The sequence below is a fragment of the Babesia bigemina genome, assembly GCF_000981445.1.
Source record: "Babesia bigemina genome assembly Bbig001, chromosome : III".
NCBI classification, from domain to species: domain Eukaryota; phylum Apicomplexa; class Aconoidasida; order Piroplasmida; family Babesiidae; genus Babesia; species Babesia bigemina.
The window spans coordinates 3314524-3341763 of NC_027218.1; the positions used below are offsets into that span (position 1 = coordinate 3314524).

Genomic DNA, 27240 nt, shown 5'->3' on the forward strand with positions numbered 1-27240 from the left:
CAAAGGATCTGCCACATATCGTGCCGTCGTTATCCAAATGATGTTGTACACTCATGGTATTAAAATCCGTTTGTCAAGCTGCGAGCCGTAGCGGCCGACGCCGCCGCTGCTGCGCGCACACCGAGGAAGTGGCCACACAAACTGCCGCTGCTATACGCCTAATTTACTGTAGTTTGATTCATCGCTGCCTAAACTGTTGGTGTGTGCTAGGGCTGGTATCAGGCCGTGTTGAGATTGCTTGCTTCGGAGCGGCCGGGGTACACACTCCAGCGACTGGCATCTCGTCGGAAACAGAGCGGACAACACCCACCCCTGTGCGTAAAATGGCGACTGATGCGAGCGCGGCGCCGCTACAGACGCTTTTCAGGTCCTATTCGGTAGGTCGGCATTGGCACTGTGCAAAACGCGCAGGGCGGCAAGAGCGTCATGAACTCCAGCAACGTCGACGAGCTGGTGCGCGAATTGGTAGGTTGAGAGGCGCGTGCCTACACGCTTGGCAGGGGTTCGCGCCATCCATGAAGGAGCTGGAAACTTTCAAGCACAAGGTCGGGGCGACATGCAGCGTCGACCAGGTACAGGAGCTCGTTAGCACCCTGGACCACCCGGAGGACACTGCGGAGAACTTCCTCATGTTCTTCAAGTTCTACGACCCCAACAACACCGGCACCATCAGCAGGGCGACGCTCGAGAAGCTGCTCGCAAACGTCGGCGAGCCGCTCAGCCAGAGCGAGCTGCAGGCCTTCTTCAGCAAGACCTGCGATTTCGGGGACCAGGTGCCATACGAAAAGCTCATCAGAACGTAAGTGGTCAAGAAAAGCATAAATTACGCCATAGGCTGTTAACGAAGTGACTGCGAACGCTCTTGGCGGTTAAAAAGTCGTGCGTGGAAAGGCAGGAAAAAGTGTTGCGGCGTGGAATTAATCCCAATCATCGCCCAGCCCGTCCGGCCTAACGCTACGCCTCGGGGTTTTTTCTTTCTTTTTCTTCTGCTTCCCCTGAGCAGGTTTTTTTACGGCCGGTTCGGGTATTACCTTGGGCACGGCTTCTGGGGACTCTAGCGTTTTCTCTAGGGGATCTGGGATTACATGAGTGGCTTCGATTTTGCCCTCGTGGCCCTGGTCATGCGACTCACCTCCGCCTCCCTCGGGCAGCTTTTCTTTCTCAGGCAGGGGCACGGGGTGCAGCGTCTTCTCCTCCTTGACATTCTTGGTGACGCTCTCTTGGCCTTCGAGGGGCTTAGCTTTAGCTGGTTTTTGTTCCAAACCTTTGTATGTGTCGGTTCCAAGCCCTCCAGGAGACGGAATCGTGCCCTTCGCAGGCTTCGCAGGTCTGGGAAACGGCAAGCACTTGCCGAAAGAATCCAGACCTCGGCCGAAGCAATCGGCAGGGGCATCAAAGGCCCACTTCAGCGTGACGCAGTACCACACCGCATTTGCAGTTACTCCCAACCACGCCACGGTGAAGAGCAGAAAACACGCCTTGCCGCCGTAGTTCATTTTCACAACAGCTTGTAATTTTCGAATATGAATATGGATATGTGCTTGTAGCACTGGGTTTTATCTATGGAGAACAGAAAAAATGTATCATGCATGAGTGCACGTGAATCGCACCACCACCACAAACCTACCGCCCGAGCAGACCAGGACGGATAGTCGATCGCAACAGCACGGCAATACGCAATCCACTATTGGAGCAAAATCCTGACGAGCACTCCAATCGACGACTCCGCAAGTACATATATTGCTCAACACTGCCAAGAGACGGAAGTGCCAAACCGGAAGAAAAGCGGGGATTTACCCATTAAAAATTATGAAACGGCGTCGTTAGTACACGTGTACAAAAAGCGTAATGCACCGCAAAACGTCGCACGATGAACAGCTAGGGCTTCACGCCGGATCTGTAATACAACGACTACGTTGTTACAGACCCTAGGAGCCTATATTGTACAGGCTGCAATGGCAGCTTCGTTAGCTGTCTCGTATCTCCGACCGCCGTGATGTCGATGAGTGACGACGTTGCGGGAGCGGCGGAACGGGTCTCTTATGGGGATGGAGACGCAGGGTATCCCAAGACGTGAATCAGCGGTGTTCTTCACGCGTATTACGGGGGAACCACTATGAGACAGCCGATAGTTACGCTTTCGAGAGACATCGAGGAAAACTACGCTGATGAAAATGCAGCTGCCGTGTCTCCTGCAGGGTCGGTAGCAGTGTGACGGGTGAGGAGGGCACAAGAGCAAAGCCTGTGCTGACGCCGTTGGTGCCTCGGCGTAGGTGCCACAACAGTTGTGCTCTGTCAATGAAACATCTGGCAGAAAATAATACATTATTTATGTCGCATTGTCCTCAGTCACTGCCACCACAGGTGCGAGTGGCCAGCGAAGTGGGAGTAGTTCGGCGGGATCACGTCCAGCAGCATGGCCTGCCTGAACAGCCGATTCTGCAGCGTATTCAGGTGGGCGTCAGCCTGCGTCGCACCCGCTTCTTCGCCTTCTGCCGCCTTGATGGAGGCCAGGTCGATGAACTCCACAAAGTCCGATAGCATCTTCCTCTGCCGTTCGTGGATCGGTTTGGCATCGCTCTCTGGCTTAGAAGCGGCTGTATTCACTTCCTGAGTGCCGTCCACGCTCGACCGTTTGGGAGCAGCGGCTTTCTCCAACTGCCGAATGCGGAGGTGCAGCCAGTTCTCAAACGATATATACTCAAAAATCAGCCACCTAAACGCGTCGCACCTTCCAACATCGAACAGGTAGCGAATGTCGGCAGTGACAGCCGACTTAAGGGCTACATTTACGCACTGCAAATTGTTCAAACTGCTGGGCAGCAGATAGGGGAACTCGGTGTAGTAGTACAGCAGCGACATCGGCGGCATGAGGGAGTGACGAATATCCTTCAGCAGTTCAAGCTCGGGATCGCTCGGCGTTGGCGGCGGTAAGTCGCTTGGGAACCGCGCGGTGGCCTCGAGCTCGTGGCGCAGCCAGTCGAGCAGGCAGTACGGTGTAGCCACGAACCTGGTGCGTGCCAGCATGAGAACGCCCCTCTTCAGACCGTAACGGGCCATCAAATCAACACCATCTATCTTGCCGGGGAAGTTGCGGGCTGACAATTTGGATTCGGTATCGACGCCCAGGCCGATCTCGGAAGCGACCACAAGCATGAACAGCTCCGCAAGCTCCGGCTTGAATATCCTCACACACTCCGTAGACCAAGCGATACTGCTCATATCCTCTTCGTCCGATTTGCTCTTTATAGCACGCTGAAAGAAGTGCTTAATCTTGGGCCACAACTGGTGGCCTACCGGCAGGTCGCCCTTTAGCATGTCGTACGCATTTATCATAGATTCCACCTCGTTGCGCCATTCACCCACGTTGCCTTTCTTTTCGTAGTCGATTTTCCGACGCCACAACAAGCGCATTAGGCACTTCAGCCGCAGATAGTGCACGACGTACACGTCCTTGCCCTCCAGGAACGGGTTGATGTAATCGTTGCAGAGCAGCTGGCGATTCAGATTCATACGACCCATGATGAACGGGTTTATGCGCACAGTGCGCTTCGCGCCTGTGGGACAACAGCAGTAATCTTTCCTCTCGCACGCGAAGAAACCGTCGTAGCATACCTCACCACGGAAGTACACAGGCTCTTTGCTCGAGAGGCCGGGGATATTGGAGCTCACGCGAACGGCGTCACGCATGTCTTCGTTGTCATTGAATTGCGATACGACCTTGCCGTAGTACCTCAAACCTTTACGAGGTGCCATGCTGACACGCAGCTCGCCGATGCGCTCATTCGCCACGCGGTACATTCCGGGGATCAGCCACCGATCCAGAGAGCTCTTCACCAGCTTGTCCAGGTTGTGTAACGGGCCCTTAATTCGCCCTTCCTCGCACATCTGCTCGGTGATGAGCATCAGCTCGACTACGTCGGGTCTCACGGTGCTCGCGGCCACAACGGTTATGGCGCCGGCGGAGCCACCGGTCAACGGGGTGGTGGCGTTTAAGATGTTCATTTCGCTCAGGAAGCTAAGCGTTCCCATCAGATACGGGACCAGGAAGCCGCACGGCGCGAACGAAAAACCGATGTCGGCAACGCTCTTGCCGACGGTGCCGATCTTGTCGATGGACACGTACGTCACGTGTTCAAACATCTCCGTCAAAGTCGCATCACGTGGCGGCTCTTCGTTCGGTCTCAGCTTCAAGTAGCCCCAGGATGCGTAGTCCATCAGCATGTCGTGTACGTAGCCCACGCCGGCACCCTTGCGACCCACGAACAGGTCAAGGTGCATGCATCGGTCCTCGACGGCGGACATATCGATGTTGCCAGTGGAAGATATGCGCTTCAACGCTTTGTTCACACTAGAAGCCAGCGACAAGAACAGCATGGACATGCTGGGCGCGTTAGTGGAAACGTAATCACGTCTACTCTCAGCAGTCACCAGACCGATCTTGAATGGGCATTGGTACGCATCGAACGATGCCGTTTCGTCTGCGTCACGATCTTCATCGGGTTCATCTTTAGATTCTTCGCCCTCGGCCACGGAAGTTCGGGTGGTGATGACTTCGGAGGCCATGGCCTTGGCACGGTAACACACGTGGAGCAGCAGGTCAATATACTGGTGGAGGCGGCCGTCTAAGTCGAGCGTCGACTCTTCAAACCGCTCGACGTTGATGCCCTGCGATGAAAGGTAGCTGATCACGCGGTCGGCGTTGAAGTGACTCGCAATCGCCGAACGATTCTGCACGCGATTGAACGTTTTCAGGAATAGGCGCGGGAGCCGGTGATGCCACTGGCTCGACTCCATGAACGCGATAGACGGCCTTCCTGCCGCGTCACCGCCTTCTGACAGCGATAGACGTTTGAAGACGCCGACCAGCGCCTCTTCCACATCCTTGTTCACGGCGCGGACCGCGGACCACTCGTTACTACTGAGACCCAGCAGGCTGGTTCCGTTGTAGTTACGGAGCCCGCGTCTAAACTTTGCACTCATTGGCGCTTCCTCCAAAGACATTGTGGTTAGTGAGCGCTATAGGAGGCAGCAGCAGATGCAGCGGCACGAACCGCCGCGGTCCGGCTAGTACGTGCTACTATGCGTTAAAAGATGCTCCGAGGAGTCCGTATATATACAGCTTTTTGCAGTGTGTACAGTGTATAGGGTAGAACGGGTCGATGACGCATACTCCACGCGAATCGGTCGACCGACCACGTGTCAGAGGCGGACACTGCCGGCCAAATAAGCCACACCCGGGAACAAAAATTTTTAACCGATGCATCAGTTAGGATCGATATAACGTGATGTGGATGCGTAATGTGTACTAGTCTAATGTCCAACAGCGCACAGTGACTCCGCCAGCCGCTGTACCGCTGAACTTGACGGCAGCGGCACCACGCCGCTCACCGACCACACCGCAGCTGTGCGGCACAGGAGCGCTATGTCGCACGGCCGCAGTGACATCACCGCGGCGTCCAAACGCCAGCGTGGCCACAACTCCCGGAACCTGTCTAGCAGCGTGCCGCGGCCACGAAGGTACAGCTCGAAGCACGCCTCGATCTCGGAGTCAGTGGAAACGTTGCCTAGCAACGAGTAGTGTTGGCGGCTTCTGCATGCCTGAAACACTAATAAGTTGGCACATGAGAAACACCTACCTCGCGCAAGCGACAGGGAAGCGACGACAGCGACTGGCATGTGAACACGAATATGACGCTGCAGCTCCTTTGCCATTCCCACAGATCCCTAAAACGTTCCAGTTCTGAGCACAGCGCGTACAGGAGGCTCCTCATGTAGCCGCACGTCTCAGCAAGGCTGTCGGCGCCTTCTAACACGACCACGCAGCGCGGCACTGATCGGCGCGTGCTCGCCTTCCCTAGTGAATGGGCTGTCTCCGAATTCCCGGATAACAGACCACTGTCATGCTGACTGTTGACGCTATTAACATCCATGAATTGGCTGCTTAGCGACGAAAAGAAGCTGTGCACCAACTTTTCGCTCACGCCCACCTGGGGCCGTAGGAAATCCAAAACGCTAGACAATATCAACGTGCTACGCAGCTCGTGTGCCAGAGCGATCGACAGCAGCGTCTTTCCGCAGCCAGATGGGCCTTCGATAGTCACGAATGGTTGCGGTGTCTCGCAAGCCTCGTCGGGTGACAGGCAAGCAGATACGAAGTCCCTCAGATTGGCAAGTAACGGTTCACCCAAAACCATCGAGTCAAAACCTTGCCGCACACTTATGGCGCCGTTGTCGACGCGGAGTGGCGGGAAACCGGCAGATGCGCCAACAGTCTTCCCAGCGTTGTGAGGCAACACGCATAAACCGGGGAGACCCACCGACAGCGCCAACGGCGGGCGTATGGCCACAGCCTTCTCAAAGGCACGCGCCGTTAGCTGTATATCGGCGAATAACTTGTTGTCACGGCCACTAACTCCACGTCCACGATCCGAAATGGCAGTCAGGTATTCGCACGACGCCATGCGCACGATGGTGTCGAGGCACGACATCCCATAACCCGACGTCAGAGAAACGAGGTAGTTGAGCAGATGGTCTCGTTTCTCTCCAGCTGCTACGTTTAGGCTAGAGGTCAGGTAATGGGCGCGTCTAGAGTCTCTCTCTTCCACCGACCGAGCGAGGTCGACGCGGTGTTCAAAACACTGCAACCTGCCCAGCATGTATTCTGCTCCGTCAATGTGCACATCTGGCGCTCCGAAGTTCTCTACCATCGCGTCTGATGACGGCGCATTGTCCGCTTCGGCCTCATAGCAGCAGAACACGTACACCGGCATGTTGTACGCGGACCACATGGAGCTGTAGTCCCGCAAAAGGTCCACCACCACAGACCAGTTGTTTACACTAACATCGTCGCCATTTGGTTCGCTAAACAGCTTGTTGGCCCCCTTCAGAAACAAAAAGCACCCGCAGTCTCCCAGCAGCTCCTCAGCTACGGATTCGCACGAGACGTGCTCGCCGCAGCCATGGGTCACCTGGTCCCCAAAATCACCGTACACGCTTTTATCATTACGGACGTTTACTGGTATTTTATGGCTCTTGTCACCCTTCTTTAGCTGCCGGGTGCAATAGTTCGGGGGATCCGATAAACGGCCATCCTTGAAATCCCATAGGCTATTGCAGATTTCTTGGGAGCGCCTTTTCGAGACGTATGAGTCAACAGATGCACACAGAAGCCGGTGCTCGATGTTATGCTGCTGCGAGTTGTGTTCCAGAAAGGTCAAAATGTCAGCCAAATTGTTTGCGATGATGTTGTACAGAGCATTGCAGCGAGGCTGTGGCTCCAGGCCGCCGTCATCCATCCGAAGCATCCCGCACACGGCTTGGCATACTTGGCAGCAACAACATATATACCCGTGAGCACTGTAACAGCAGCCTTTGGGGAACCCAGATGTACTACTCTCGTAGAGGTCGACGGTGTAAATTCGACGGTTGCGGGTACCCCAGGGTTGTTTACCACGCAGCCAAAATGCATTGCTGCAAATGCGCGAACAGAAATCCCACGCCTCATGTTCATTTGCGCATGACACCCAAAATCCATGCCGCATCGTGTATGGCTCGTGGCCGTTATACATCTGTAGAAAGTAGCGTGCGATAGAAGTGTTGAGGGAGCTCAAGACATCAAGCTCGCCCACATCGTCGCTTAACGAAGCTCGCCAGTCGGATATCTTTCTAGATAGACGGTCGACCATCGCCCGCCTGAAGTGGCTGTTTTTCACCTCGCCTATGCCACAAGTGTCTGATTACGCATGAGATTGCCGAAAACGTGGGTAACCTACCAGAAAGGTTCACCTTTGTGGCGCAGTCGCCTTCCACTGCTGCATCTGATAACCACCTGTAATATTGGCACTGTGAGCTACACGAGGCGTTATCCACGCCAGCGGCTTCGTGGTCGTCACGGCGTCCCGGAGGTTCGCTTCTCACCAGACGGAGCCTTTTAAAGCCGGAGAAGGCTAAAAGATGTGATTGGTCTGATAGAAACATGGTGAATGGGCAATTTAAATTGGATACGGCGCAGTATTCAAGCAGCGTTCGCCATAACTAGGCGTCATTAGACAGGTGACGCATAATAATGGCAGCTGTACACATGGCTCTGAATACGCCACTTCCATGCGATGTGTATGTTTTTTGGTGGAAAAGACGTTGTTCAGTGGCTAATCACGGTCCGCCGCCGAGATGTGTGGTAGAAGGCGCGTAAAAGGCAACTCCACAGCACGATTCTTAGTGCCCTCGCATCAGTTACAGCTGTTACCACCATTTCAGGGGGTGTATGTAGTGGATTTCAGTGATTAGTTTCCATTAAAATCACTTATGCCGGAGCGCGGCAGAAAGGAATAGACAACGGGCAACTCCTATCAAACGGCAGGACAATTGGATGTCTGATTGGTTCGATTCCACGCCATATGAAATCATAAATCATCGTGTTATAATAAACTTGCTCGGAAAGCCGCAGCACTATGCAACATAAAACGCCATCACGGAATCTGATGAAGAGTGTAACGGTAGTACCGATATTTATAGTAGTTGCGCTTTCGGCCTAAAGTATAGATAGAACAGCCCGTAGAACACTGCACGTATCTAATCCGGTAGCAACAAAGGTGGAACCGCGGCTGGTTGTTGTGGCTCTTTGGCAAAATGTTATGCCTATGTCTAGCGACTAGCGCAGCCTACTAGCAGCATCAGACGTAAACCTCAATCCAGTAGAAATATGACGTCTGAACAAGGCACGTAACAATCGCAGTTGTCACCTTGAGCACCGTGTCCTTTGCAGGGTCGGGAGACGGCGGAAGGAATAAGCACACCGTTGCAGAAGTGGACGCGCAGAAGTACGCGTACGTCAGGTACTGCAAAAAGTATATCAAACCAGATAGAGACGGCATGTACACCCTAGCCACTGAAATCCACACGATCACCTTGCAAAAAATGGCCAGAGGGATACGCATGTACCCAGAAACCGAAAGCAAAGGCAAAAAGTTAGTGCGACCCTCACTACCGCAAACAAAAATCCTGCAAAGGTAAATCGCTACCGCCATCAAAAACGAACACGACCAGCAAATGACCATGAAGTAAAGTAGCATCGACAGCGATAGGACGTTGCCGACGATGCCGTTGTAATACTGGTGCAAGGCGTAAATCTTAAAAAGCGACCCAGACATCATCACATTTATCCAAAACGGGGCATACAAATCGGGGGCGTGCCACATGTTGCGCAAAGTCAAGAAGACGTGGTGGTTAGTGTCACAATATCCCTCCAACGCGCCCAAGCCGAAATTATCCGTCGTGTCACCACCATCAGCACTGATGAGCGCGCTTTTAACGTCCATCTCCCCCATAGGAATGCTTGGAATAGCGTTATCAGCCTGGAGAGGAGAGAGGAAGTCTTTTGGCGCCTCGTCGGCGGGGTCGCCCTGTGGATCCTGTCCTGTAATTGACACGTCGAGGGTCTCCTCGGGTAGCCAATGCATGATACCCATTCGGCACATGGCACTGCGATACATCGACCGCAACTCGAGCGATGCGAGCTCCAACACACGAACGCACGCAAAATTCAGACACATGTAAGAAATAAGGCATGCCTTGCAACGACGGTAGTACTCCGACTGCGACAAGTCAAACCACGGCTTCAACCACGTCACATAGCCTTCGTGGACGGCGCGCTTTCCGGACAGCTCAATATCCACCATTGCGCCCTCAGGCGACGGTGACGACTGGATTGTCGGAGGCACGGACGGCACGCTCGAGGCGGCAGTCTCCGGGGCCGACTCGCTCGGCACAGGGCCATCCATTGCCATCCCCTATATAAATATGCCCTATAGTACCGGTGCGAACGGGTCAAAGTGTTAACGCCGTCACCAGGCACCGTGCCGAGTGCCACGTCCCTAATCCGCTTTCAGGCGAAGCGGCGCGAACTACACACCAGCCTGTATATGCAATACATATACTCTAACATCTGGAAATGGTGGAGGCGAGATGTGCAGGGAGCCTGAGCTGCAGATACCTAGGCGTGGATCACGGTAAGTGCGGCGCCAATACACCGCGCGACTTTTTTCGAGGGTGAGCCATCTACACATGTCTAACACTCCGACGAGCATCGCGAGGCCAGAACAGGTGTATATATAGTTCCCTGCATTAGGTTTGCGCGGCCGTTGTTTCAGACGGGAGACTCGCTCTACCAAAAACGACACCGCCAGCGGCGCTGCCAACGTGTAGAGGCTAGCACGCCTACACATACGGTTCCGCACGGGTTGTTACCAACCTGGGAGGGTTCAGTGGCAATGTAGCGCACCCATAACGCCAAGGAAATGCGGAGACGTGGCGGAAGGACGAACCAAGCGACGATTTACGCGCTGGGATAATTCACGCACGCAGCCGAAACAGAATCGCAGGAAAGTCGCCGACAGCGGACGAAATGGCGACTGTGCATGTTGCCAAGCGCAGATGCACGCAGAGCTCGCGCAAAAAGCTATTGCAAGCGACCAAGGAGGTATGCCAGAAGAGGCTCTCGGAACTTACAGACGATGAGCTCGGCGGATACCTGCAAACCTTGGGCTGGCCTAAGACATTGGCGCCCGCAGTGGAGGCGTATGAGGCGCAGGGAAGCTTTATAATATGGCTTCTGAATCGCATGCTCACGCAGCTGAAGAAGTGGATGACGCTGCAGGCGAGCGGAAAGTTAGGCACTGGCAACAATGCGGAGCAGTCCGATGGAGCATATGGTGACGCAGGTGAAGGGGGTAGTGCGAAAATCGGCATACCTTCAATTTTTAGGCCCATGGAGACGAAACTCGTGGCGTACCTGGTCTCCCACACCAGCAACATAAACGCGCTATACGCCCATTCGCATGTGCTTCTCAAAATGGCGATGTTTCACAATACGTGGGGACAAGTGCCTATGGATGAGCTGGCGTTGCGCGATTTTGAGAATCCATACCTGAAATTGATCGAGGCGCCAAATGCCGAGGAGGCACTAGCAAGATACAAGGAGGCGCTGGAGGCGGTCAACGACCTACTGCGCGCTACATACTACCATATTCCTCCCCAAGATGACGTTGCCAGGACAAACAACAGGATACATATGTCGAGCAATCTAAACGACGTGGCCGACCGGATACTGGACGATGTGAACATGTTTGTGCGCTGGAATCACGCTTTCCAGAGCTTCAAACCAGCAACTGCGAACAAAAAAGTTGTGAAGCTCGTTGCGCAGATCACATGTGCTCTGGCAGAGCACCTTGGGATTCTCTCTGAAATCATGCGCGAGCTAATGGAGGCGAGCTCAAATGCCAAACATGCCTACCACTGCGCGGCACAGACGTTGATGGCTCACGTACTGCTCGTATGTGCCGAAATGGATGATTTCAAGATACAGGCAAAGCTACTCTTCAGAAGGACGGCCAATGCTGCCAAGGACTCCACTGGCGATAAATTCGACCAGCGCATCAACACCGCCAGGCGCAGACTAACACGCATGCTGACGTTTACCTTGACAAGCAAGTTCATACCGGGGCTCAAGGAAATGTTGAAATCTAAGGAATACGAAGACCTCTTTGACATGGAACAACTCGGGAACATGGACCTGGAGGACTCCGCAGTAACATACAACCGGCGCTTCCTGCTCAACATTGTCTCCACGATCCACCGTGCGGAGGGTCAAGAGGAGGCACTTCAGCAGGCTAGGGGACTGTGTATCGTGCTTGTAGAGTTGCTTAGTATCGCAATTGAGGGAATTTCGTCACAAACGCCGGAGGCTCAGGACCCCACCTATTACGGAGTGATGATGTTCGCCGTCATACTCCCCCTTATCATGAGACTGGTGGAAGCTGTAGTGGGGAAAGTGGAAAAGCAGCCGGAATCGTATGTCCCATATGCGGCCGTGGTGGACGTCGCACGAGCATTCTACGAGGCCCTCAACCTTGCTAATAACAAACAGATCCTGGTGTACTCGGGGGAGCGTGCCGAGTTAGTCGCCAAAATCAACTCGCAGGCCACCGTATTCGTGCTTAAAACGCTAGAGTCGTGCTACGGGAGTATCGAAAACAATCGCAAGCGGAAGGCGCTGATGGATAGTGTGCAGAGCGACGAAAATGTCATGAAGTTGCTCATCAAGAAGGCTCACGCTGAGCAACACGAGAATGCCAATGCAACAGCAGTTGCGCAAATCATGCCGATCATGTGGGATGCGCTTCTGCTGCTTGTGTCGCTTAGCCTGGAGCATGCTGATGAAAACATACGGCAGATTCTGAAACTACTCAACCAGGACTACGCCTTCCATAACAGCTCCTACGAGGAACACGCTTTCAAGATACTTATTAAGCCGCAATTATCGTTAAGCAATGTCGACAGTCACCGGAAGAGCCATGTGTTCGCCGCCAACCTTATTTCGATGTACTCCCACGCGAACGACATGGCGGCACTGCTGGATCACATGGGGGAGTTCGTTGAGCAAATAGAACAACCGGGTGCGGCGTGCCCTTTTATGCTGCACCCGCCGGCAATGCAGGCCTTCAACAACAGCAGCAAGGAGTCGTCCAGCTTGCAGATTCCCATCATCATAAAGCAATTTGCAGAGTGGCTCAAAAAAGACCGCGTGCGACATTTCATGCAATATCCGCTCATGGCATACCTAAGGGGGATAGAACTGTCTGCAACGCTGGTGATGCGAACGGCGGACGCCTTTGAAGAGCTCATCCGAATCGCGCCAGTTAAGCATGACCCAGAGGGGGTACTCATGGCCGTCCAGTTCATCATTATCATACGGAAAATCGTATCGTGGTCAACAATGGACGACTCAACCAACAGGTGGGATACATACCTCAACAATATCTACGTGTATGTTGGACAACTTGCGGAGGCGGCTGGCAAGAACTGCTCGATTGCCATATGGACGGCAATGTTCTGGTTCGCGTACCACTTCACCCTCATCATACGCGATCAACCACACGTATACGGGCATATGCAACACGGAATTAACCGCGTGATTCGCAGGCTGCGCAAAATAGCGCGGGCAAACTCCGATGATCAGTCGTTTGTGGAGGATGCTAATGCACTCATTGTGGCCAATGCAAACGTATTCGACAATGAAGACGAGTATAATGCCCTAATAAAGACAGTTTGCAACGCATTGATGTGCTTCAAGAAAGATGCTCGAGTATTGGATAACCTCAAGGGGACCTTGGACGTACTAGCAACAGGTCAAAAGTTGATCAACGAAATTGCAGACATCAACTTCCTCACCAACTTGGTAGAGATTTTGACTGGCGCTGACAGCGGTGTGGATCTAAAGATTGGAGCTGCCAGGATGTTGATGCAGGTGCTGCAGTATTCCCCGCCACTTTTCCAGCATGAGGCTTTCGAGCAACTATTTTATGCTCTACCCGTGGCAGCGCAGCAGGCTGTTGTTAGTGCTGGGGTGCGTCAGGAAGACGTTATGGAGTTTGTTAAGGAGCTATTGGCCACTGTCAACTTCATACTGAGGCGTGAAGAGCAGCTAGGAGGGCGAAGGTGCTCCATACTCACGTTGAGCGATTATCTCAGCATATTAGACACCTCGGCAGGAAACAGTGAGCTTACAGATTGTGGAGTGAGACATTCAAAAGGGGTTATGCACGCTCTGTGCTCGGTGAAACAGGCTTTGAACCTCAATACTTCCGTTCAGTTAAGACTGTCCCTTGCAATATTGCAGCAAATCGCATCTGTTCATACTTTCATCATGGCAAAAATAGCCGATGAGGGGTTCATGGACATCGTGGGTTTGAAGACGGGTGGTTGCGACGTGCAGACACTAATCGAAAGGGTATTAAACGTAGTTGTCCCCGCAATGATGGGGGCCAGTGAAAAGCGGGAACCGGATGCTGCGAATGACGCAACCACTGTATCACGTGAAGATGTCCGCAGCGACGAGTTGGTGGATTCGGTATTGCTCGCGTATATAAATAAGACCTGGCGATCTGAAAAGGGGGCAATTGGTAATGCTAAAATCACACGGATACAATACCACAGGCAATTAAGTGACATTTTGCACGATGTGGGTAACGCACTGGAGGCGGATAGTTCAACAAATGAAGTTCATATATTGTACTTAGCAAGCGTGCTCTACAGTGTGGCCTCAAGCGCTCAGGATAACGAGCACGGAGCTGCGCTGGAACAGGTAGCCAACATTCGGAACAAGGCGAAGTCAATACACCATATCGCACCTGATGTGATAGAGGCCATGTACGAGGCGGTGCTAGAAGTACTGTATCGTTGCGTCCCTACAACAACCGAGACGCAGATTCATTCGCATGCAGTTCACGCACTCACCCTCACAGCGTATATGCAGCACGCTATATGCTTCAAGCGGCAACGGGCACTAGGATTCGGGGGTACACAACTGGAAATATACAAGGCGCTATCTGGTTGCCAAGTGGATAAGGTAGCTGAAATCGTGCAGGCTATCCACGATCACGCCGATCCCAAGCAGTTGTGGATAGCATTCACCAAGCAACTGGAGAGGGTTACTCAAGAGGCGGATGAGCAGCCTGCGCCATATGACTGGCGTTACAGAGCAGCGATGCTGGAGGTCATGGTCATGTTCGCGGACAAGAGCCACCTAAAGGCACTCTACAGCTTGAAGGGGGCAGGCAGAAAGAAAATACTTGCCACTTGCAACGTATTGTTGTGTTTGAATGCCAAACAAATCGAAAATGTCGATCCCATGTTGGCAGCACAAGAAGACACAGAGACCATGCACTGGGTGGTGCTGAACTACCTGCTCAACACTGCAGTATCCATCAAGTTATTCGTATTCACGCGTTTCCAAGGTAATGTTCATGATCACTTTTAATGGCAAACAACATGCAGTCAATAAGCAGATGCAGGAGACGCAGGCCACCATTGCCCAACACCTGCTCGAACTCGCTAGGCTTGGCATAGACTTGCTGAAGAAGTGCAAGCAACACGGATTGTCACGCGAGTTATTTGAACAAATCGCAACCAACGTATACCTGGCGCTGTACAACTGCATCAGAATTGGTAGGACGCGCCAACAGTCATTCACATAGAACGCAGCCGAGGGCATGAGCAACGCGCAAATCGCAAAACTCGTGAGGCCGTGGGTCAGACGCGTGCACGTGGTGACATACATCATAACACGCTTCGTCGAACTGATGGAAACGCACGACGCCGACATGTTTGCATACGTCGCGCGGTGGATGAGCATCATCTCAAATGAGCAGCTCGTCGACGCGACGAAGTGGTACATACCGCACATGGTCACAGCAATAGTAAAGGCGTGGCACAGAGTGAGCAAGGACCTCTCAACGAACAAAACGCGGCGGGGTAAGCCTATACAGAATGTATACACATGCCCATTCAGAGGACGTCCTCAGAAGCAACAAAATACTCAGAAGCTGCATTATAGAAACAATGGGTGCGTGTGACGACAACGCCGTCAAAACGCTCTTCCTGCTGTTATCGCAGGATCTGCGCCTGTTCGTTAAGGAAAGCACCAGAATTTTCAACCGTAACTAATGCTGGCCACGCTCTTGCTGCTGAACTGGGGTTAGCTAAAGCTGCCGAAAGCCTACCTGATGTACATAAACGGGTGGTGAACCTTGCCGTCGACTTCTACGTCGCTTAACAGCATATTCGAACTTCGGTCGAAAAAGACCACCGAGCCTCGGCAACGCACGGCGGGAACGACGCCAGAAAGGCGCAGACAGACCACAACCTCGCGGTTCGTTTTCAGAGCGTCGCGTAGGAACTTGTAGCATGCATTACGAGTCGACGTGTAACCAGTAAGACGGAGCTCAAGCATATGCTTGACGGCTTCCGCCTCACACTTGGCACGTGACACGAATTTCTGTAAGCCTGCAAATCAGATGTTCGCCTGATAAAATAAACTGCTACTCACTTGCTTTCAGCTGGGTTCCGGTCTTGGGGTGCTGAGAACGAACGCCAGAAGCAGCGGAATCCGCGAATTCGCTCGACGGCTGGGCACTCCACGGTAGCAAGAAGGACGCATGCGGCAGCCGACCAACGGCAAGCCGGGAGTCCCTCAACCCTAGTACTGCTTTATGCAGTTTCTACACATAGGATACCACAAACTACAGGTCGCACGTACCTCGTCAGACACACTGGACAAAAGGCTCAGGTAGAATCTGTCACGCGAAGGGTCAAATGGCAAGTTCTCGTTCTCATCCACCAGGGATTCCGGGTCGAACGTTGCGCTCAAGATGTTGAAACGCTCATAGGCGTCCATCGCAGGGCTACATGGCCGCGGTATCACGCTGCGATGGTCGTGTTGCCTGTAAGCAATCGAAGGCAATGTGTACACTGAGAGAGGTTTTGGTTGTATACCAATTTATATTGTGCCATAAATGGGAGCTAATGTAACCCATTGGGTTAAAATGACCATAATATGGGCACTTCCGTGGAGTGTTCGCCTACACATCACGTCACCGCGTAAGAGTCCTAGTCCCGGTGGAATCTTTCAAATATTTTTTTGGAATCTGTAGAATATATTCTAATATAGTATATGTGTACGCAGTGCATTCGCTCATGCTTGTTTAATATGCTAGTCAATTATGATAATCAATGACGCGGTTCATAATCGCAATACATTTTATATTGCACGCTTATAGCGTTGTTAGCACCACGTATAATGTTATATCATTGCGTACATTTCGCTTAACTGGCTGTTTGAGAGCTAGTCTACCCGTGCCCTCACAGCCGGGTACACTGATGGCTGGATGAAATACAACCCAAATATATAGAGCGCAATATATTAGTGGTGTAGGAGATGTACGTTGATCTATAGTAAAATAAATGTCAAAATTACGTCGGCCGGAATGCCTAATTATATCAGCTATAGATCCGGATACTGCGTCTCATGAATTGCCACACCTGTACATGGCAAAGATTGCCATATTTCGGCCCAAAAGGGAGCGTAATGACGAGCTAAAGATCATATTTGCTGTCTGTAGTTTTGCCGATAACGTAGATGTGGCACGGTTGTAATATTAACTCCGCTTGAATAGCAGCGGTAGACATAATAACTAGAACTCAGCGAACAGCTAGATCTACCATAACTTGCAAGGTTATTCATAACCTGCATCGATGCAAATTTAACAAGGTTATAGTATAAGACAATACAAACAATTCGGGAATACGACGGATCCGCCTGAGCCCTATGACGAGCTAGAAGATTCTGGTTATAACTGCACCCCACGCTAAAGTGACTTTTATAAAGCTTAGTAAGTGTGCCACCAGTCTGCATTGACGCGATTTATGCCCCGCAATATAGCAATAACTGCATCATGGTGGGCACCACAGCAACGAGTGATCAGGATGGGATGATGGATTACGAGGACAGCATGTCAACCACGGAGCAGGAGCCAGAGCCCATCCAAGTACCCAAGAAAAGCGCTGTCATGAAGATGCTTAAGAAAATGGAATTGGGGGATGTCTATTGCGTTAAATGCATCAGACGCAAAAAGATTAAACCAGCGATGGACTCAGCATTAACGGGCGATGAGTTGGGCGATTTATATGATCATCTCGCTACTGGAAATGAAACTGAGAAGTTGGAAACAACTCGCGAGAATGATGAAGCCAGCGCGAATAGGGGAACGGCGTTCTTCAACAAAGTCGGCGACACGCACGAGCACTACATGAAACACTTCGCAGCCGGCAGTCTCGTAGACGACGTACGGGAAGATGAAACCACGGACAGTACAGATATGCATCTAGACGATGAAGTTACAGAGCCTGTTAATTATCCAGGCGTGTCTCCATTGCAGAGCAGCGTGTTCTGTAGTATGGAAGAGATACGTTCCAACGAATCTCACATACCTCCGGAAACGTCTATGAGCGCTCAAATAAGCATTGACATGCAGTCTGCACAGGAGGGAACGCCTTATACAACAGGATTAGTATCAACGTTATCTGCAATAGATGAACCGGTTTCTGACCAACCAGTCGATACCGCTTCAGATGACGAAGGAGCCATGCAATCCGTGGATATGGTGAATGACGAAACAACACATAGTTACATTGCTCCAGAGACTGCCACATTGGATAACATACACTGCGGTAGTGATTCCACGGTAGAAAAGCTGGACATCATTGGAACCAAAGAAAGCGCCCCTGTCGGCGAACTCATGGGGGAGCTTACGGCAGTAATGATTAGGCCAACTGAATTCTCAAGCAGAGAAAAGAAAGATGTGCCAATGGGCACCACCGTTACAACGACGAAGGCGGACAACAGTGTTACGCCATCTACGGCAGCGGATGCGTTTGCTACATCGGTAACACCAAAAGAGACTCCTCTTGCGCCAACTGCAGAAACCAAAATTAAACCCGATGGTCCAATTGGGCAACATGTGGACACGCGGAGCAATCCTGCTTCGGCCGAGAGCTCTAGCAGTGTTGCACAACTCAAGCGTGCTGATGCGAAGGACTACGGTGCTATGGTTGATGCGGATAAAAAGAAAAGCGTGGCATCAGTGCTAACTGCTACCGCGACGCAAAAGAAAACCGCGCCTAAGCTACTGACCATGCAGGAAGCTATGCAAGTAAATGCCAAAGCTGGGGCACTCTCTGCAATGACACTGTCACCAGGCAAGGATGTCCTTGCACTGGGCACAGAAAGGGGAATTCTCACCGTATTCATTACAGCAGAGGCTGATATGCGAAACACACGACGCAAAAAGCAAAAGCCTGCGGATGTCGCCGATAACGATCCCATGCCGGATTCGATGCTATGGGGATTAATGGCCATCTCCCCCCAAGTATCTACCGAGGCGCATTTGACTGCCATCAACAACATACGAATAGTGGATATAGAATTAGATGGTGAAGGTGACGCCCGGGCACACACTAATGAGATTGCCACCATCGTAACCTCGGGAGCAGACACATACGTCAGGGTTTGGTCGTTGCATCAGGTCTCAAACGAGTACATGCTGACGCTAATTGGGGCTCAGGTAATGGGAAATGAACCTGTGGCTGCAGTTCCTAATTTCGCGCACGACCAAATGCTCGTCGCATTCGCCGATGGACTCATACAGCACTGGAAAGTCACAGACAGGGGTAGTCCAGAAATGAATCGACAGCACAAATTGATGTTTTCGGAAACTAAGGGGGGGTTAGATGCCATGTGCGACGTACTCAGCGTGGATGTGTCACCCACTGGGCAGACCTTCGCCGTAGAGTCCGCAGCCGGGTGGCTGGTGCTATACGACAGCAAAACGAAAAAGGAGGTGGGAAGCGCCGATTGCAGAAACGGAAGAGGGAAGTGGTCAAATGGTGCCGACGTTACAGGAGTGGACTGGAGCAAGAAGGAAAACCTCATACTCGTAACCACGTCGGACTGCCGCATAAGGATGTTGACAGCCACCGCTTACGAGGAAGGCGAGCTTCTAGACCTCGAAAAGTTTAAAGGGCACCACAACGTTGAAATGCCGTTCAAGGCGCAGTTCGCCAACAACGATGAGTATGTCGTTTGCCCCTGCGAAAATGGTTTCATATACGTATGGAAGATAAACGTAGACACGAGCAAGAAAAATATCGGAGAGGACGACATGCAACCCACAAACTCGCAGTTCGTTAGGTTCAAGTTCAACGCCCCAAAAATACTGCCACACCTAGCTATTTTTGACCCCGGAGAGTGGAAACACCTAAGGCAGATGATTATGCAGCAAGAGAAAAACGGCGTCACGGATGTCACACAGATGCCACAAGCATCGTGCAAATGCTTGCCGTTTGGAAAACACTTCACAACGCCACAGAGTATAGCTGTAGCAGATCTAGACACGCAGGAGCACATACTGCTAGTGGCGCCAGAAAACAGCGGATTCCTCCGCTACTCTCTCATATCCTTAGCCGTTCTACAGAGACAATTCAAATAAAAAAGTGGCTGCGACGGGTTTAACGCGAGACAAGGCCGGATCACATGGCCATATCGGTACTACACACTAAGCAACTACCGTAAACACACCGCCCAAATAAACCATTAGGCACCGAACACACCGTGCCCGTAGACAATGATATCATTAATAAATATTGTCTAATCACATTTAATCGCCTGAAACGGCGGAATTCCCGGCACCCGATACCGACACACCCGAAGGCGGCGAGAAGCACGTCCACAGGCGGCGCCAGTAGACACACCTTGAACGCAGTTTAAACGTGGAAGCACCACCCCGAAATCCTTAAAGTACTCATGGTGAATATCGCACGGGAGATTCTACGAAGGCAGTATATAGGTACGTTGCAAGCTGCACTGGACACAGCGCGCAGAGCTAACGAGGGATGACAACTGCACATTCTCGGTAGGGCTGGAGGACGATGACCTCTTCCAGTGGAGAGTCTGTTTCGAGGGGCCATACGGCACGCCCTTCGAGGGAGGCATCTTCACCGTCGTCATCACATTCCCCGACACATTCCCCAACAACCCGCCACAAATGAAGTTCGAACAGAAGATGTGGCACCCCAACATATACCCGGACGGCAGGGTATGCATATCCATACTGCACCCGCCGGGGATGGACATCTTCAACGACCAGGAGGCGCCGGAGGAGCGCTGGAGGCCGGTTCTCAGCGTGGAGAGCATCATACTCAGCGTCATATCCATGCTCTCCGAGCCCAACGCAGAGTCGCCTGCAAACGTAGACGCAGCTGTGGAGTTCAAAAATGACCCGCAGGGCTACAAGCGACGGGTGCAGATATTTGCCAGGAACACCGTCATGTGAGCGCGACGAAACGACGCAAAACAGAACCACACAGCTGTAATAGTAACTATGACACATTGACGAACAGTGCAACGATGCGGGCTATGCGGAGGAGGTGTGCGAGTCACGAGCGAGCTACTCGCTGCTGTACATGCAGTCGCTGTCGGTCTCCTTGCACGAGCCGCGCGCGCGGTGACGCTTACGGAACATCGCGGTCGACGGAGACACGTCGAAGGCCACGTCGCCCATGGAGCACGATAGAGTCCCAGAACGCGACAGCAGCCGATTTATGATGCTGCGCGCACTGTCTTCCTCCTTGAAGTCCACGTAGCAGTAGTTCGGAACGCGCATGTGGCTGTCCTCACCATCGCAGTCGAAGCCGATCGACGGGAACCGGATGTTAGCAGGTTCGTGGCCCAGCTCGGAGAAAAATTGCTGCAACACGCGCGTTATCCTCGGCTTGTTCAGAGCCACGATGTCCGATATGCGCTTCACGAACAATACCTTGTCCTCGTAAAGGGTGTTGCACGACTTGGACACCTCGCAGTCGTAAGGCTCACGGTCCAACCCACTGGATGACGCAATCGCTTTCGCGCGCACGGCGTTATCGTAGCTGTCGAACTCGACGTAGCACGATCCGCGGGAAGGCAAGAGGCGGATGGACTTGAAGCCCTTCGCCGAGGTAAAGATGGAGCGAATAAACGATTCATCCAAATCGCCGTCCACCTTAGATATCCACAGCGTATTGCTTTCGCCGCTGTCGCACAGCCACGATTTCAAAGCCTCGTTGTCATTGGAAAGCAGCAGCTGAATACGGCTGAAGCGCTCAGAATCCACACTTCCGATGTCGTCTAGGTCTTCAGCAGGACGCTTGTTTACGCCGGGCACGTAACTGTCGCCGGCTGATGACACCATAGGCTGAGGCAGCATCGACAGGCTGCCCGCAGAGGACATCGTGCTGACGCAGCGAGAGACGTACTTCAGATCAGGGGAATTATCTGGCGGGGTCACGCTGCCGGGCACCACGGCGAATTGGGTGCCGAACTTAGCTATCAAAGACGATGGGGGTGGAGGCGGCATCGTGATGCTCGGAGGGACCGCAGGCGCGATGGACGGGTCGGCGCTCTCGCTGCCGTCCCACGTGGCGCGGGTCGCAAACTCAACCTCGCGCACTGACAGTTTGGGAGACAGAATGGGGGCGCTGTGACCCTCTGGGCGCACACGGCAGCTGCTTTTGATGAAACGATGCGAACAGCAGCCGCTGTCAGAGGACGTTTCAGAAAAGGATTCCGACTGCCTGCGACGGCGGTGGTCGCGACGCAAGATGATGTTGTTCAGGCTCAAAGTAGTGCCCGTACAACGTGTCTCTGCGATGTGCACCTGGTTACCCACGGTCATGTGCGCCCTCTTTATGTCCTCCACGTCGCCGCTTGTCTGGGCATAGTCGATGTACGACTCCGATATGCCCCCGACGGTCACGAAACGCATTGACGTGTCGAATAGCCACATAATCACCTGGTGGGCGCTCGAAACCTCGGAATCGGGCGGCACTTGGATCGCGATCACTCCGCAGATGGCGGCCACCAGTGACGACAGGAAATCTGCATCGCACTTCCCGCAAGCATCCAGGCTCTTTACACCCTCGATAACGAACAACCAGCACCGACCGTCGTTCACGAAACGCTGCAACAGCTTTTTGATCACCTCGAGGTAGTTATCTGGCGACCCTTTCTGGGTCATCAGAAGCCGCAGCTCCTGACGGCCCCAGTACGTCAGCAGGCGGTACGTGCCCTTGGTGTCGGTCAGGTCGCCCATCTTCGAAAGCAGGTCTTCCTGGCGCAACAGGATCCTGCGAAACGCCTCTACAGATTCGGGATAGTAGCGGCGAAGGCAGTCGGCCGCAGTTATGTGCAGACTGATCAAAGCACTGGTGTCGGTGATGGCAGTCACCGCAGTGTCGAATACCTCCACCAGCTCCTCCGCGCTCGAAGATGAGATGCTAGAAACGATTTGCATGTAGTTTATCCAGATGTTAACCGAACGAGGCATGTGGCGGCACGAGCGCTGGCACACCCAAAGCGCAAACTTCTCGCTCAGGCCCAGCGCGTGGGCCGCATAGCGCATCCACAGGTCGTCGCGCTCGTAACCGAGGTCGTCCAAAGCGCGCAAGTACACTATGCTGATGCGGTCGTTGTCGCCGCACTTCAGCTCAAAGTTCAAGTAGTCGTTCCACAGGCTGTTCATGTTGCCGGGGTTCAACATCTCGTCGAACTCAGACTGCACCTTCAGCTCGAAGCATTTGCGACGCTCCCACGCGTCATACCCCTGCTTGTGGATAGATTCGCCTTCAGTCACAGGCTTGCGATGTTCTTTCGGCAGCTCCGACTCCCACACGCGGTACTCGTCCAGCACGTCGGCCAGACCTGACAGAGGCAGCGCCAGCTGACGGAAGAAAAGCGACCGCACACGCTCCAGCTGGCTTCCATAGTCTGCCGGGCTGCATTTCTCCAGCAGCTCCTGCTCGAACTGGCGATATTCGCTCCATAAAAGAGGACCATCCAAAGCGTGCAGGCCAACTGCCTTCAAACCGCGCTCGAACAGGTTGCGGATACGAGCGTAATTGTTACTACTGGCAGCGCGTTTGCGCTCGAAACGCGCGTACGCGACCCATAGTTCAGCAGACGGCTCATTGTCGACTGCACATTCGTACATAGAAATCAGCTCATCCTCGCTGCTGTCGCGGCGTTTGTCCTCGATCCAGGACAGCCAAAATCGGTCCTCTACCACACAGTGCTTCACACACTGAGTCCGCAAGTACTCAAGGTACTTCTCGTGCTTCAGACGGGCCGCGATGTAGATGCCCTTCGTGTACGTAGACAGGTTCCATGGGTCGCTCTGAACGCGAGAACAGAGGTGCTCGAGGTCTTCCAGGCTCACCGCGTCCTCGCGCTTTAGCGGACTGTTGTTGTCAGCAAGGGACATTGCAGAATCCAACACTGAAATCCCGAAAAGACACGCCACGACGCGATACCGTCGGGCTAACACACCAAGGCGCGAACCGCACAACGAGAAAAAAAGACACGCGGACACACATCTCAAAACGCAAAAAACAAAGAATACTTATTACGGAAGCTGCATATGGAGACGTAAAAGTTGCTAAAATTGGAAACCGCCCGCAGGCACGACCTCCTGAAAACCGCCGTTCATCGACGACTCGCTCAGGTCCTGATCCAGGTCGTAGTCCTCGGGGAAGTACTGCTGCAGAATATCACGCGCCCGGCGGTACACGGTGTGCACCTTGCTCTCTTGCAGGACCTCGAGTGCCCGCACACCATCCAGCTCCTCCACGGCGATGGCGTAGGGGTTCGCCGGCAGACCGTTCAGCTCCATCAGGTGATGGCCCACGTTTAAGATGTTCTCCATCGCGCGCAACGCCACGCTGATCAGCTTAGTGTCGCTCGTAGACAAAATGGAGCAAATGTAACGGAGGCAGCCGCGCGACGCCAGGTTCTCGGCCTGCCTCAGGTCCCCGCCAGACGCGGCGTTGCAAATGGCCCAGCTGGCCTCACGCTGCACGTCGAAGTCGTTGCACGTCATCAACTCCAGCAGCTTCTCCACGGAGTCAGACTGCAGGAACACCTCCACCTGGTCGCGGGTGCCGGCGGCGATGTTAGACAGCGTCCAGCACGCCTCCTTCTTGATGGTCTTCTTGTCGGAGAACAGCAGCTTGTACAGGATAGGGATGCAGCCGCAGTCCACGATCATCTGGGTCTGACGGTCGTTGCCAGTCGCGATGTTGCCCACAGTTCGCAGCGCCGGCGTCTGGATCACGCTCTGCGGGTGGTCCAGCAGCTGCACCAGACGCGGGCACGCGCCGGAGTCTAGCACTGCCTGGATGTGCTCCTCATTGCCGTCAGAAATGTACGACAGCGCCCAGCACGCGTCCGTAAGCACCTGCGATAAAGCTCACATTACATTACACAAATACGCACCTCAGTGTCGGTGTGGTTCAGCAGCTTGGCCAGGTAGGGAATGGCCTCCTGAACGTCTTGGAACACTGGCTTAGGCTTCCCGCGGCACAGGTTAGACACCGTCCACGTGGCGTTGCGCACCACGCTCTCCTTCTCAGAGTTGGCCAGCAAAAACAGAAGCGGCTTCAGCGCGCCCAGTCCCAGCACCAAATCGCGGCACTCAGGCGAGTCGCCGGCGATGTTCCCCAGCGCCCAAATCGCCTGTTCGCGCACCTCCTCCCGGGGCGCCTCCAGCAGCGCGATCAGCTTCGGCACGGCGCCGTTGTCAGTCGCCACCTTAGTCTGCTGCTGGTTGCCCGAAGCCACGTTCGTGATGGCCCACGCCGCCTCGAACTGAAGCTCAGGAGCGTCGAAACGCCCCAAAAACTCAATGAACACGGGCACCACGCCAGCGTTCACCACCTGCTCAATGGGAGGGTCAACCTCAATGGACAGCAGCTTCCGGAAGTACTTCGTGCAGATCAACTGGGTCTCGTAGTCATCGGAACGAATGCCGGTCACGTAAGGCGCAAGTGCGGACGGGCTCCAGCTCGCCGCGCTCATCACCCTGTCGCCGGGATCGTGCATATCGCCGAACGACAACGGCACGTTGTTCTCGACCACAGGGTCAATCTCAGGTATCATAGTAGTGTCATCTTCGACTGTGGCACACGCGCGGTGGCGCTGGAACTGACGGTCACGTGTCTGCTTGCGAATCTGCGCCTGCAGGTCCTCACGACGACGACGCGAGTCGTCGAAAATCTTCTTGTACTCCTTCTTACGCTCCTCCTTGCGGAACATCGCGACAGAACAGCAAAATCACAGGCTAATGCCAAACTGATGGTCCCTGCGCGCAGCCACGATCAGCACGCACAGGCAATAGACGCTCAAAAACGAAACTGACGCAAACTAAATCACATGGACAATTCAAGGCGTTGCGAGAACTGCCCACCACTCGTTATGACACCCGCAAAGCGGACGAAGACACACCGACGCGTCGTGCGGATTGTAGTGTAGAATCACACGCACCGCACCGAATAATTCAGCACACGCCGCGTTTGACCACGTCTCGGCGCATCACTACTATTGCACATAGCGTATCTGGCGCTGGTGGCGGTGTATATGGTCGCCATCTGCTGCATTTAGGTCCAACGCCCTCGCGCGCGTGCACTTTATACGAGAAGCGGGTAATTAAACAGCGTTCGGTTCGTAGACAGTGTGTAAGTACGTAGAATTTGAAGCACTATATGCATACGTTATTGGCATATGCGTGTGCCACCGCCCAGCTGAGGGCGCACGCTTAGACCAACGACGGTAGCGACATCACATACGGCAAAAGCAACGTCGTAGCACGCCGCGGGTGACAGCGGCCACTGAAACTGCTGAATATAGGCACACTGTCGCGCCTATAACAACGCCAATATCTTGCAGTGGGCAGCACATGCCCGTGCAACGGCCGCAGAGGCCCATGCTCCCAGCTAGGCGAGCCACGCAGAACGAAAACTAACAACCAACTAATACGCCGCAAAAGAAATTAGAATCAGTGACGCAGCTACCTAGAAAGACGACGCAAATGACCGGTACGGGATCAAATGGAAAGATACAAATTCATATCACGAACACCTCACTTCTTGTTACCCTTCCCGGTGTTCTTCCTCTTCCCAGCGGGTTCCTCATCCTCAGAGCCTTCCTCGTCGTCACCACCCTCTTCGTCGTCCATGTCCTCGTCGTCGCTGTCGGACACGTAGCTCTCCTCCTCAGGCTCGAAGTAGCCAACAACGTGCACCTCGTTCTTGCCGCCCTTGGTGGTCAACTTGATGCCACCAACAGTGGAGAAGAAGACGTCGACGGTGGCCTGTAACACGTTTAACAACCAAGATTGCGGAATCAACGAAGCGCATAGCACACACACCAATTTGGCGACCACAAACGGGTCGCTATCACGCCGGCGCACACAAACCGCAAAACCCGAAAGGCACAAAACTTACGTGCTCGCGGACGTCCTTCTGCAAAGCGCAGATGTTGAAGGTCTTGTTGCCATCGACCAACTGCACGTAGGTCTTCTCGTTGCTCTTGGGGTCGTTCAGGCACACTTGGGACAAGTGGACGATGTTGGCCAAGTCATTCTTGGGAGTGACACTGCTCCCGGGAGCGATAACGGCACCTAAGGCGATGTGTAAACGGTGCAAAAGAAAGTGCGGAATACGCTGACAAACTGCCAAAACGGACGATGCAGTGTCACAAAAATTCACGGCGCAAAAACACACAGCCAGACAACCACACACAGAAACACGTTCCAAGAAAACTACGCTAACAACGACATACCGAACAACATTTTTAATAGTAAGTTGAAGAGGACAAATTTGTCAGATGACGAAGAACAAAAAAAGAGAAGTGTGAAACGGAAAGTGAGGCACCGTGGCGAGATTCTATTCATATCGGGTGGGGGACAACGCTCGCAGCAGCTATGGGGAAACGCACGAATTTTTCGGCGGATGTAGATTACGATACCGGTATCTAGCCGT

The 27240-nt window shown here is 53.3% G+C and overlaps 12 protein-coding genes across 12 annotated transcripts; 4 read left to right on the forward strand and 8 right to left on the reverse strand.

Annotated features, from left to right (window-relative positions):
* Positions 1–323: 323 nt before the first annotated feature.
* On the forward strand, positions 324–803 carry BBBOND_0313540 (hypothetical protein, conserved; the record flags this gene model as incomplete). Its single annotated transcript, XM_012914184.1, has 3 exons — positions 324–377; positions 412–465; positions 501–803. 3 exons carry the CDS (start codon positions 324–326, stop codon positions 801–803), a joined length of 411 nt encoding a protein of 136 aa, XP_012769638.1.
* Positions 804–917: 114 nt separating this feature from the next.
* BBBOND_0313550 (hypothetical protein) lies at positions 918–1496 on the reverse strand (the record flags this gene model as incomplete). The annotated part of the gene is made up of 1 exon (XM_012914185.1): positions 918–1496. One exon carries the CDS (start codon positions 1494–1496, stop codon positions 918–920), a length of 579 nt encoding a protein of 192 aa, XP_012769639.1.
* An 853-nt stretch (positions 1497–2349) lies between these two features.
* BBBOND_0313560 (IPLA2-RELATED domain containing protein, putative) lies at positions 2350–5004 on the reverse strand (the record flags this gene model as incomplete). The annotated part of the gene is made up of 1 exon (XM_012914186.1): positions 2350–5004. One exon carries the CDS (start codon positions 5002–5004, stop codon positions 2350–2352), a length of 2655 nt encoding a protein of 884 aa, XP_012769640.1.
* Positions 5005–5313: 309 nt separating this feature from the next.
* BBBOND_0313570 (hypothetical protein, conserved) lies at positions 5314–7980 on the reverse strand (the record flags this gene model as incomplete). The annotated part of the gene is made up of 3 exons (XM_012914187.1): positions 5314–5601; positions 5640–7735; positions 7776–7980. 3 exons carry the CDS (start codon positions 7978–7980, stop codon positions 5314–5316), a joined length of 2589 nt encoding a protein of 862 aa, XP_012769641.1.
* A 695-nt stretch (positions 7981–8675) lies between these two features.
* On the reverse strand, positions 8676–9782 carry BBBOND_0313580 (hypothetical protein, conserved; the record flags this gene model as incomplete). Its single annotated transcript, XM_012914188.1, has 1 exon — positions 8676–9782. The coding sequence occupies one exon, from the start codon at positions 9780–9782 to the stop codon at positions 8676–8678; it is 1107 nt and encodes a 368-aa protein (XP_012769642.1).
* A 623-nt stretch (positions 9783–10405) lies between these two features.
* Positions 10406–15504, forward strand: BBBOND_0313590 (hypothetical protein, conserved; the record flags this gene model as incomplete). Its single annotated transcript, XM_012914189.1, has 4 exons — positions 10406–14795; positions 14836–15006; positions 15043–15312; positions 15350–15504. 4 exons carry the CDS (start codon positions 10406–10408, stop codon positions 15502–15504), a joined length of 4986 nt encoding a protein of 1661 aa, XP_012769643.1.
* A 52-nt stretch (positions 15505–15556) lies between these two features.
* On the reverse strand, positions 15557–16234 carry BBBOND_0313600 (hypothetical protein, conserved; the record flags this gene model as incomplete). The annotated part of the gene is made up of 3 exons (XM_012914190.1): positions 15557–15843; positions 15887–16058; positions 16097–16234. The coding sequence occupies 3 exons, from the start codon at positions 16232–16234 to the stop codon at positions 15557–15559; spliced, it is 597 nt and encodes a 198-aa protein (XP_012769644.1).
* A 1057-nt stretch (positions 16235–17291) lies between these two features.
* BBBOND_0313610 (hypothetical protein, conserved) lies at positions 17292–19883 on the forward strand (the record flags this gene model as incomplete). Its single annotated transcript, XM_012914191.1, has 1 exon — positions 17292–19883. One exon carries the CDS (start codon positions 17292–17294, stop codon positions 19881–19883), a length of 2592 nt encoding a protein of 863 aa, XP_012769645.1.
* Positions 19884–20197: 314 nt separating this feature from the next.
* On the forward strand, positions 20198–20726 carry BBBOND_0313620 (ubiquitin conjugating enzyme E2, putative; the record flags this gene model as incomplete). The annotated part of the gene is made up of 2 exons (XM_012914192.1): positions 20198–20240; positions 20275–20726. 2 exons carry the CDS (start codon positions 20198–20200, stop codon positions 20724–20726), a joined length of 495 nt encoding a protein of 164 aa, XP_012769646.1.
* Positions 20727–20840: 114 nt separating this feature from the next.
* On the reverse strand, positions 20841–23687 carry BBBOND_0313630 (hypothetical protein, conserved; the record flags this gene model as incomplete). Its single annotated transcript, XM_012914193.1, has 1 exon — positions 20841–23687. The coding sequence occupies one exon, from the start codon at positions 23685–23687 to the stop codon at positions 20841–20843; it is 2847 nt and encodes a 948-aa protein (XP_012769647.1).
* A 174-nt stretch (positions 23688–23861) lies between these two features.
* Positions 23862–25516, reverse strand: BBBOND_0313640 (armadillo/beta-catenin-like repeat domain containing protein, putative; the record flags this gene model as incomplete). The annotated part of the gene is made up of 2 exons (XM_012914194.1): positions 23862–24659; positions 24698–25516. The coding sequence occupies 2 exons, from the start codon at positions 25514–25516 to the stop codon at positions 23862–23864; spliced, it is 1617 nt and encodes a 538-aa protein (XP_012769648.1).
* An 823-nt stretch (positions 25517–26339) lies between these two features.
* BBBOND_0313650 (hypothetical protein, conserved) lies at positions 26340–27050 on the reverse strand (the record flags this gene model as incomplete). Its single annotated transcript, XM_012914195.1, has 3 exons — positions 26340–26570; positions 26704–26879; positions 27041–27050. 3 exons carry the CDS (start codon positions 27048–27050, stop codon positions 26340–26342), a joined length of 417 nt encoding a protein of 138 aa, XP_012769649.1.
* Positions 27051–27240: the final 190 nt, after the last annotated feature.